This window comes from Heterocephalus glaber, unplaced genomic scaffold (genome assembly GCF_053883595.1).
Source record: "Heterocephalus glaber isolate CG9 unplaced genomic scaffold, H.glaber_assembly_v1.0 deba00001561, whole genome shotgun sequence".
NCBI lineage: Eukaryota > Metazoa > Chordata > Mammalia > Rodentia > Bathyergidae > Heterocephalus > Heterocephalus glaber.
Window position 1 is genome coordinate 1,457,727 of NW_028258349.1, and position 12,203 is coordinate 1,469,929.

The following is a 12,203-nucleotide window of genomic DNA, read 5'->3' on the forward strand; positions in this document are numbered from 1 at the left end:
TTTAGTTTTCTCTTATAAAAAAGAAATACATGTCCCTTAGAGAAATCTGGGATTCTAGAAAGAGAAAAAGTGAAATGTTTTCTAAGTATAGGAATCACCTGGCCTTTGGGGAGTGGCCCACCAGCACCCACTGGGTATCTACCTGCCTCTCTAGCCACATCTACTGTAGCGACAGTACCTACCTGGGTCCCTGCCGGGGTCCCCTGAGCTATTGCTGTTCCTCTCGCTCTCCCCATCTTCCTGGCCATCTGCATTCTGCTGCGTGTGCTGTAGGCTCAGCTTGTGGCAGACCTCAAAGGCCTGCCCCACTGTTCGCACGATTCGCATAGCTTGGCTCTGGGGAAGAGGAAGGAAAAAATCAAATGAAGGACATAAAGACTCTACAAGGTCACAAGAAGGGTTAGTCCAGGAGGGAGGTGCAAGGGGCATGCAGTCAGAACCCCAGGAAACCAATAAAGGAACAAGATGGGCCAGCCTAAGGTTGTTCACAGGTGTGCATACTCACACAGAAGAGTGCAAGGACACTTTGCCTCCCTGAAATATTCCAGAAAATAGAAACTGTCACCATAGTTCAGAAACAATCACTGAAAGGACAGATGGTTGGCAAATATACCAACTCTGGACTTGGCCTGGAGTTTTCTTTCTCAGGAGTAACAAAAGTAGTTCATATGCCTCAGACTCTACCAAGTACTGTCAAATGGTCAATGGATCCATCAAGCTAAGAGGAACTCAGCCCTTCGGCCCCCTGTACATGTCAGGTTTCCTAGGAGCTCCTGCAGGCCAAAGGCCACTGTGTTCCAGGGCTTGGAGGCCATGGACTAACAGCAGAACCAAGGGGAAGCCTCATGTCCAGGGCCCTGGAACACAGGCAGCCAGCGAGGTCTGAAGGGAGACCCTGCTCCAGACTTACTCTAAGACATCACTCACTTGGGTCTTTTCTCCAGCTACTACTCCTCTTTCATTTTGCCATTTAACCTCTTCCTTTAGGACCCCAAGAAGGGAGCTTGCCCCTGACCCCAGTACCCCATTGCTTAATTAGAAGGACAGGAGAAAGAAGCTGCTCTTGGGCAGAGTCTTCAGTAGCCCCATGGTAAGAAGCAGGGCAGGCAGGGTTCTCGGGGCACGGTCTCCAGTGCGGGTCACTGATTATAATTTGATGATTGGTCACTTTTTACCTTTTTCAAAGACTAAACTTGACAGAAATGTGAATTATGGAGAGTTTCAGAACACTGGGTAGGAGGCTCAGCACCTAGGGAGCCTCAAACATCCCTACACCACAGACTGGTTTATTTCACTGTGACTGCCACCCTATAACTGCATCTAACATTCATCACATCTTGGATGCTCTGACTTCAGGTGACACCTTTCAGTCTGGTGATCGTATTCACAGCCCCCAAGGTCACATCAGAAGAACTGCAGAACTTCTCACTGCCATGAGAATTGGTACTGCATTTCCAAATGGACAACCAGGGTTTCAAAAAGTCTCTGGGGCCTCGTTGACAATAAATGTATAATTTATCTATGCTTTTTCCAGTATTGCGATTTGCTCACGTTTCCCATTAGTATCTTCATGAACCATTTGGAACCTCAGAATGCCATGTATACAGTATTGCTCTAATCCACTCTCCACTGGACTTGCTCCCTTGCTATTCCTCATGCCTGGCATCACTTCCATGTTCCTTCTTGTGACTTCAGGCCAGGACATCCATGTTAATATGCAAAGACATTAGGTTAATCATTATTGCACATCTATTTCAGATCAATCTACTTCCGTTCCTCCTAATATTCCTTAGCCCAGTCCACCTAGTGGTGCTCAAACCTCTCTTAGCCCATTATGCTAACTCCATGCCCAGTGTTCTTAACTGATCCCTCACCTAGAGCATCCTGATATTCTTAGGTGATGAGAAACTTAAGTGAAATGAAATGGGGACACGTAACTTCCATGAGATCCTCCATTACCTGGTGACAGATCAGAACCTCCACTCTATGCTTCCTCCCCATAACTTCCTCCTGTGTCCAGGGGGTAGGTTTGGCCCCTTCTTATACTACAGGCTTGTAGTATCTAAGACAACTACTTAGTTTGCACAGCAAGTGAAGCAGCAGGCATCACCCTAAGCAAAAAATCCCTACTCTTTCCATTCCCAACACACACACAAAGGTGCAATTTGGCAGGCAGGCACGGTACCTAACAAAGCCAGGTCAAGCACCTTCCAGCTGTCAACATCTCCTTGAGCCACCAACTGACTCCTGGGTAGGAGGCAGGGCCAGGAAGCTCAACTGCCAAGTGGAAAAGAAGATACAGCTCCACCCAGAAGTGTTATTCCCAGGGTACCCTTAGATCTTTGGTTCCTTATTCCAATGATAAGAAAAGCAGACTGCCTATGACTAATCTTAATCTTTTATAGCAAAGCACATAACTAGTTTACCAAGACTTCAATTTGGCTTTCTTCTGCCTACCAAATATATCTAGGAATCTACTATATAGAACCTTTCACCCTCTCTTCTCTGACTTTCGCAAAGTTTACTCTCTCAAGCATCTTTACAAGAAAGAGGCAGAAAAGGTAAATGTTTTGGGTTCTAGAATTAAACTGTGGTAAGTCTAACTGATATGTAGAAATTATGAATTTAATTCTATGCCTTTCCTGTCTTGTATAAATTAATCCAGATTTCTCATTCTGGATCAGTATCTGCAAAAATTGAGTTAGTCTTTTTCTATCTGTATCATTCCCAAAGTACAGGCTTATTTTCCCTTTTAGAAATACAGTTACATAGAAATCTCCAAATTCACTACTGTGAGTGTTATTATAAAATCTCAGGAAATTCTACCATCTCTGTAAATCACAGATACTTCCCTTAATTAATTTAAGATATTAAAAATGTAAAGGTCTACAAACAATTGTCCTTGACCTATGGAATTAGACAGGGGTGGAAATCAGATTTCTATACTTCACTTTGGAAGGAAGGATTCAGATTTAAGTAAGAGGACAGAGCTGGTGAGAAATGCCTATAGAGCGGACCTGCCTTTCTCATGCATCACAAGAGGATAATGGATGGTGGGGCAACCTCTACAGATTCAAACAACTATTTATAAGCCAGAAACAATTTTAAGAAAGTAGGTGAGGATTTAGCTCAGTGGTTTCACCGCTTGCTGTGCAAGTGCAAGCACCTGAGTTCGATCCCCAGTACCATAAAAAAAAAAGAAAAAAAAAGAAAGTAGGTGAGGTTTTTTTTTTTAAATGATGCTTAGTATTTATACTGTTTCATTTATTGGGATCAGCAGTTGACCCCGACTTCAGCCTGACTTCCCTAAAAATGCAGGAAGCACAGACTTTAGGTTTATGGATCCTGCCTTTCCCATGTTGGAAAGAGCAACTACCTCCTCGGACTCCCATTTCCTTCTGTCTTCCCTTTCTGTAACTCCACTGAGAAAGTAATCAGTGGCACCTCTGGCAGCATGGAGGATATCCTGTGCCACATGGAGGATAACATGTGTGATGGCAGCTCCCACAGAGTTTGGCACACAGTAAGTGCTCAAATGCTCTATTCTGAATATGGAATTCACTGCACCAAAAAGAAAATTAAGGCAGAAAATTAAAAAGAGTTCAGAAAAGGATGGGGTTGTTTGTCCAATAACAAAAAAGTAAAGGTATTAAGAGGCTCAGGCCTTCCATATGCATGGTGGCACCAGAAGGGGCAGGCCATCATCTCCCTCCTCCCAGCAGCCCCAGAGGGAAACAGCTGGACCAACACAGCTCGGGTCTGAGCTAGTATAATGGTTCCTATGTAGGAGGAAATTGTTGAATAAGACTTCCTGATTCACACATCCAGTGCCAAATGGTTTCACACGGATTTCTTTTACTTCTCTTTGATGTGAAGGCTATTTCCATTCATAATAAAAGGATCCAGTAGTGTACTTTATGAAGAGCTTGAAGAGGTGGGCTGATACCTAACTAAGCTATCCATTCTCCTTTACGGAATGACTGCACACATGTATAAAAGAACTGTCTTCCCTGTCCATCACTTTAGGATTCTGAAGGGGCTGGATGGCTCCTAACTCAATTCATAAACAGCTTTGTGAGTTCACCCTTTGGCCTTTCAGGCTCTGCCTCTTTTACTAGTGAAAAGTCTACTTGGAGAGGATTCTCTCTGAGGACTGTGAAGGTGGCCAGCAGGGGCTAGGGGCTGACCCTCTCATCCTAGCAGCCAGGTTGGCTCCTGCCTTCAGACCTCCCCTACTTGGTGACCTCCCTCTGGCCTTCTAGGCAAGAAAACTGGTTCTGCCTGCTACCTGGAATGCAGGAGTTGCAGGAGCTGGGACTTAATAAACCATCTGAATCCAAGAGGGAGAACTCTGGCAAAGAGACGCTTTAAAAAGAAATCCTACTAGAGTTTTTATGAATATTTGTTCTCTAAGTCTCCTGGGTTACATGGAAGCTGTTGCTCACACCTCATGTCCATATGCAGGCCTCTGGAAATTAAAATGGGAGTTTAAAAATTGAAGGCAGTCTGGTAAAAAGCAGAGCCAATAAGTGGAATGTTAGGAAAGCAGCCTTTTCCAGCCCCAATGTCTGGCCACTCTCTGAAATTTCCTACTTGTTTTTTTTTAAGCATCATTATACTGCAAGGTTTTTGTACAAATCCAGCTTAGTTTTACATAAGCCCCTGAAAGCGCTTTGCCACATGGATCAAATCTTTCTGTCCAAAAGCCATCTTCTATTAACATCCTCAAAACATGTGTGGGCTTTTAGTTATCAAGATTAGCCTAGATATGGTTGCTTTGATGTTTTTAAAGCTAGAGAGGAAAAGCTAAGCTCAGAGAGGCTCTCAGCTACAGATGGAGAGCACTGATGCTCAGGGAAGCACCAATTACAGTCAATTTCATAAAAATAGGGCTAAAAAGGAGGTTGTCTTAGAGCTTTGTGCCACTTAGCTCCCCACATACAGTGCTTCTTTAAACCATCTCCCTCTTCATGTTGACATAATCCCAATCTCCCACACCTGGGGCATCACACAACTCAGCTCAGAAACCAAGTCAAGATGTAATAGGTATCAAGTGGATACCTGGCAGGTGTCAGTATTTGATGAACCTGCTACAAGGACCACGAAAATAACACTATATTTGCAGTGAGAGTGGGCTGTCTACTGCAAAGCAGGCAAAAGTCTGCCGTGGCAACTTCAGAAAGATGAAAATTAAATGGATGATTTTTGTGCTTCACTAGTCCATAAAAACTTTAAGTAATTGGTATACGTGCTGCCAAAGCGAGCACAAAACTTTAAGTAATTGGGTATGGTGGCACATATCTGTGCTCCTAGATGCTCAGGAGGCTGAGGCAGGAAGATCATTTGAACCCATGAGTTTAAAGCTAACCTGGGAATCACTGAGACCTTACCTCAAAAAAAAGAAAAAACATATATTATAAAAAAATATAATTATATATAAACACATATATAATATACAATCTAAGCTAAGCTACCCTGTTGTTGGTTGGTCCTATAAACTCGAGAATCTTTTTTTTTTTTGGTACTGGGGATTGAACTCGGGACCTTGCGCTTGCGAGGCAGGCGGCAGAACCACTGAGCTAAATCCCCGGTCCAACTCAAGAATCTTCTAAGTGTGACACACATGTGAAGGATGGTTTTTACTAGTTTCAATCTGTAGTTGGTTTAATACATATCTTGAGTACTGTTCTGGATTTCATTATTCTGGGAAAGCTCTCTATACTTTACAATTTATGGAAATGACTAAAGGAGTCATCAGATAAACAAGGAAAGTAGAGAATAAAAGCACAAAATGCAAGATGTAATTGAAGATCATGAGGAGGAAGACAATGACAATAAAAATGAGAAGAGTGAAGAGTGGGGAGCTACTTCTCATGAGCTTCTTTATTGGCCTACCCACTCTCTCCCCTGCTCTGGTTAGTTCCTTCCCCGTATCTTCTGGGCCCTTGAGATTTATCTGCCAAGCACTTCTGGGTTCTAGGGAAATGATTTCCTTCCACAAAGTCAGGACGGCTCAAAGATTTGTATTTCTTCTCATCTGTCACAGCAATAAATTACAGTGCCCTTAACACTCAACTACCACAGAATCTTCACAAAAACAATGTCATGTTTCTTTAATGCACAGTTTATAGGAACCTTAGCAAAAGATCTAGCTTAGATTTATGAAATGATTAAAATCTATAGAATTTGTAACACTGAAGCATGGAAATTTTATTTATATCTGGACATCTACATACAGGAGCATCTAAGGCACTATGCCTTTAAAATGATGAATGGCTTCAGTTTTTGTCTAACAGGTTATTTCATGGACTTGATATATACTTTGATGGATGCAATGTCTTAGACCAGAGAATATTGCTCAGAATAGGGTAAGTTTAGTTTCAAAGTCAGTACAGCTTTCCACGCTAACAGGAAATAGTACATCATAAAATTTCCAGTAGGGTTTTGCTGGTACTCTGCTAGTCCATGAAATACAGTGCCATAGAGAAAAACAGCTGAGTTATAATCTCAGCATTACCAGTTAGGTGACCATAGATAGTTCACCTTCCCAGGCATGGATTTTGTCCATCGTCTATAAAGCGATGAGAGAGGTTTGGGCCAGATGAGTTTAGAGACCTATGATTTCTATATTTTTACTTACCAACCCAAACCCACACAAACACTTGAAGTATAAAAAATAGTCTAAATGTAGAACCTATGTAGGATTCATCTCTTAAATTTCACCAGGCAAGTGACTTACTCTTTAGCCTATGGCTGACATTATCATTCAAAATCTACTGCAAACTCTAACAGTTAAACTTCATAGTTATGACCCCCAATTAGATGATGAGAGCATTACTGGAGGAAATGACTTTTCTTAACCCAAAGCAATTGAGCTGTGATTGCAGGCAACATGATTTCAAGAAATTGTCCATGAAGATAACAGGGAGATTCCTGCTGCTCCTGTTAATCACCTACACTTCATGCACGGATGTGCTAATAAGTACAGTCACTCTTCATCAAGGCAGGCGGCCATATCCTCCAGGGGCTGGGAGGAAATGACAAGAGGGTGACATCTGCTCCACAGGAGAGGTCAAGAAGCTCCTCAAGAAGAAAAAGGCCTTGCATATGAATACTATCATTGGATCCCCCAAGGAGGGGAAACAAGGAATGCTTTTGTCACCAGGAAGGGCTCCACTGATTGCTCCTCTGAGGAGAAGACCCTTGGTCAGCCCTGGTAATACCCTGAAGAGTGCTGGGATCCCTTCACCACGATCCTGGCAATCCTGCCCAGTCTTACAGAACTTGCTCCTTAAAGATCAGATCTTTTCACACTCATCAATCAGAATTCCTAAATGCATCACACATTATTTGATAGCTGGGGTAACTAAAGCCCAGAGGCCTATGTCTTTTCTGTTTCAGGTAATGGGTTTCAGTGGCCAAAGCCCTGGACTAGAAGTAGGAAGCTTGATTCTAATTTCAGTGATATCACTGACTCACTGTGGGGCCAAGGGTAATTTACTACCCTAGACTCTTATTTCATCAACTATAAAATGGAGTCAATGTCACCATACAAGGATACCATGAGACAAAAGGAAGACCTATGTCAAAGTGATTTATACCATTCAGGGTTAAGGAGCTCCCCATTCCCAAGTAATGATTACAGTACAACCCAGTTACAAATTCTTCTTGGGGAACCAGATTACGTCTTAGGGAAGTAACTTATAATGAGCCAAAGACAGCGGAATAATGGAGTGGTTAAGAGTGTGAGCTTTAGCCAGGATGGGAGTAGGCCTGCCGTCTCAGCTTTCTGGGTGGCTGAGGCAGGAGGATTATAAATTCAAGCCCAGCTTGAGCAACTGAATGACTTAACCAGACCCTTAAAGATTTTTTAAGAGGATAAGGATGTAGCTTAGTGCATAGACCCTGGATTCAATTCTCAGTACTGAAAAAAAAAGGGTATGTGTGTGTGTGCACTCTAAAGTCAGACTTCTGGATTTAGTTCAGACTGCACTACTTATCATGGGTCCTTACACAAGTTATGTACCTTAAGGCTCCATTTTCCCATCTATAAAATGAAGAGTATAAGGTCTGCCCATGCCCTACCGAGGTCCTGAGTCGCACAGAACATGCCGAATCAGCCCACTGCAGACAGGCAGGTCTGTGCATGCCCTACTGAGGTCCTCAGTCGCGCGGAGGATGCCGAATCACCCCGCTGCACACAGGCAGGTCTGCCCACACCTTACCAAGGTCCCCAGTCGTATGGAACACACGCCGAATCAGCCCGCTGCAGACAGGCAGGTCTGTGCACGCCCTACCGAGGTCCTGAGTCATGCAGAAGACACCGAATCACGCCGCTGCAGAAGGCAGCCACCTGATTCCACAATAAAAAGACGCAGAGGACACCAGACCACCAGACCAAGGTACTGAGTACCACTGTTCCCAGCCCAGAGGTAGGGGCTTTTGAGCCGTCGTCCCACTGCTCCTGGTCCAGAGGAAGGGGCTTCCTGGTCACCATCCCTCCCACAGCTCCCAGCCCAGAGGAAAGGGCTTTTGGGCCACCTTCTGTCCCACTGCTCCTGGCCCAGAGGAAGGGGCTTCTGAGCCACCATCCCACTGCTCCTGGTCCAGAGGAAGGGGTTTCCCGGCCACCATCCCTCCCACTGCTTCCAGCCCACAGGAAAGGGCTTTTGGGTCACCATCCTTACCGCTGCTCGCAGCCCCTGTCCCACCTCACCCAGCTCAGAGGAGGTAATCTGTGCAGGCGCTAACAGCCCCCCGCCCCAGTTGAAATGAGAAAACACGTAAATAAGTCTCAAAACCAGACTTCCAGATCACCTACAGCAACGCCAAAGGAAAATGAGATGGAACACTGATACTCAACCACCTGGACCCACTGAACTGGCAACCAAAGGGGATCTGGAAAAAATGAAATCAGAAATAATCGCTCAGATAACAGGAGAAATTGTGCCCCTAGTGCAAGACATGATTAATAAATCTAGAGAGGAGCTGAGGAACATGATGGAATCCCAACATAAAAAACAAATGGAATCCATAAAACAGATGCAAATAGATTTCCAGGACATGAAAAACTCCACTGAAAGTCTACCCAGCAGAATGAGCCAGTGTGAGGACAGAATTTCAGATATAGAAGATAAAATTGCAATTAGTGACCAGGAAAAGAAAAATGGCTTCAAAATTATAAGGGAACATGAGAAATCAATCCAGCACCTGCTAGATGATGCAAAGAAGAATAACATAAGACTGATTGGGCTCAATGAAGAAACAGGAGAGAGTGGAGATGACATAAAAAATCTCTTCACAGAAATAATGGCAGAAAACTTCCCAAGCAGGGGAAAAGAGCTTGACATACAGATAAGTGAGGCATATAGGACTCCAAATAGCCTTGATCAAAAAAAATCTACACATAGGCATATAATTGTTAAGATTCCAGAAACTCAACAGAAGAACAAAGTTCTACAAGCAGTCAGAGAAAAGAAACAAATCACATACAAAGGAAAGCCCATCAGAATCACAGAAGACTTCTCAACACAAACCATCAAGGCAAGAAGAGCTTGGAGTGACATATTCCAAGCCCTAAAAGAAAACAGCCTCCAACCCAGATTGATGGACCCTGCAAAACTATCTTTCAAAATGGATGGAGAAATAAGATACTTTCATGACAAAGAGCACCTTAGGAACTTCGTGAATACCAAACCAGCACTCCAAAGAATTTTACACAATAGCCTAGGAACAGACATTGAGGATCACAACCCCAGGAAGCAAAGCAGAATGAACCCATCTGGCATGACAAGAAATTAAATGTAAAGGGGGAGAACCCAACAAAAAGAAAAAGTCATGGCAATGACAAGTCAATACGTTTCAGTTATAACCATCAATGGTAATGGTCTCAATTCACCAATCAAAAGAAATAGACTGGCAGAATGGGTCAAGAAGCAAAATCCACCAATATGCTGCATACAAGAAACACACTTAATTCAAAAGGAAACTCATAGACTGAAAGTTAAAGGGTGGAAAACAATACTCCATGTGACAGGAACCCGAAAAAAAGCAGGAGTAGCTATTCTCTTGGCAGATCAAGTAGATTTCAAACCAACACTGATTAAGAGAGGCAAAGAAGGACATTACTTCCTTGTAAAGGGAAGAATTCAAGAGGAAGACATGAAAATCATAAATATCTATGCACCAAACACTAGTGTGCCCAACTATATAAAACAAATACTAACAGACATGAAAAGTCATATATGCACTAAAACAATTGTAGTGGGGGACCTCAACACCCCACTGTCACAGATAGATCAACTAGACTAAAAATAAGTAATGAAAAACTAGAACTCAATCGAACTCTTGAACAAATGAACTTAACAGATGTTTACAGAGTCTTCCACCCCACAAAATCAGAACACACATTCTTTTCAGCTGCACATGGGTCATTCTCAAAAATAGACCACATACTCATACATAGAACATGTTTAAGTAAGTGCAAAGGAATTCAAGTTATCCCCTGTACATTATCAGACCACAGTGCGATGAAATTGGAGATCCATAGCATAAGAAACTCAAAAAATTTCATAAACATGTGGAAATTGAACAACACACTTCTGAATAACCAATGGGTCACAGAGGAAATTAAAGAAGAAATCAGACAGTTCCTTCAATTAAATGACAATGACAATACAACATATCGGAATCTATGGGACACAATGAAAGCTGTTTTACGAGGGAAATTTATAGCAGTGAATATGCATATTAGGAAAACAGAAAGAGACCAATTAAATAATCTGATGCTGAACCTCAAGCTTCTGGAAAAAGAACAACAGGACAACCCCAAAGCTCATACAAGGGAGGAAATTATAAAGATCAGAGGAGAAATCAATGCAGTGGAGACTAAGAGAACGATACAAAAAAACAATGAAGCCAAGAGTCGGTTCTTCGAAAGAATCAACAAAATTGACAAACCCTTAGCCAACCTTGTCAGAAAAAGGAAAGAAAAGGCCCAAGTCCATGCAATTAGGAATGAAAAGGGTGAAATGACAACAGACGCAGCAGAAATCCAGAGGATCATCAATACCTACTTCCAGAACCTATACGCCAATAAGATGGACAACACAGAAGAAATGGACAGATTCCTGGATACATATGAATTACCAAAGTTGAACAAAGAAGACCTAAAAATTCTGAACAACCCAATATCAACCAATGAAATTGAAAATGTAATTAAAAACTTATCAACTAAGAAAAGCCCGGGCCCTGATGGCTTCACTGCTGAATTCTACAAGACATTTAGAGAGGAACTGCTGCCACTACTGTTTAAACTCTTCAATGAAATTGAAAGGGAAGCAATACTCCCAAATTCTTTCCTAGAAGCAAGCATCACCTTGATTCCCAAAGCAGAGAAAGACCCAACTGAAAAAGAGAACTATAGGCCAATCTCACTAATGAACATAGATGCAAAAATCCTTAATAAGATACTGGCAAACAGAATGCAGAAGATCATCAAGAAGATCATAAACCCTGATCAAGTGGGATTCATCCCAGGGATGCAGGGATGGTTCAATATACGAAAATCAATTAATGTAATACACTATATCAATAGAGCCAAGGACAAAAACCATATGATTATCTCCATAGACGCAGAAAAAGCATTTGACAAAATCCAACATGCATTTATGATAAAAACCCTCCAAAAAATTGGAATAGATGGTCTCTACCTCAAACTGATAGAAGCCATCTATGAAAAACTAACAGCCAATATCATACTAAATGGTCAAAAACTGAAATACTTCACACTAAAATCAGGAACAAGACAAGGATGTCCACTATCACCACTCTTGTTCAATATAGTTCTGGAAACATTAGCCATGGCAATTAGACAAGAGAAAGAAATAAAAGGAATAAAGATAGGAAATGAAGAAGCCAAATTGTCATTATTTGCAGATGACATGATACTGTATATAGAAGACCCCAAGAACTCCACCAAAAGTCTTCTAGACTTAATAACCAAATTCAGTCAAGTAGCTGGTTACAAGGTCAACACACAAAAATCAATAGCTTTCCTCTACACCAATGACAGGCTCTCTGAGAGAGAAATAGGGCAAACAATTCCTTTCACAATAGCATCCAAAAAACTGAAATACCTAGGAATCAACCTAACGAAAGAAATCAAAGACCTCTTCTCTGAAAACTATGGCCCTCTGAAAAGA

At 42.2% G+C, this 12,203-nt stretch overlaps 1 protein-coding gene across 8 annotated transcripts in view; it reads right to left on the reverse strand.

The window, feature by feature from the left end:
• Positions 1-12,203, reverse strand: part of CUNH1orf226 (chromosome unknown C1orf226 homolog) — a 331,114-nt gene that overhangs the window by 46,787 nt on the left and 272,124 nt on the right. For all 8 annotated transcript variants that reach the window (XM_087191162.1, XM_087191161.1, XM_021244677.2 and 5 more), the window contains one exon: positions 183-336. In XM_087191162.1, the coding sequence (XP_087047288.1) occupies positions 183-336 (154 nt within the window). The remainder of the gene's footprint in view (positions 1-182; positions 337-12,203) is intronic.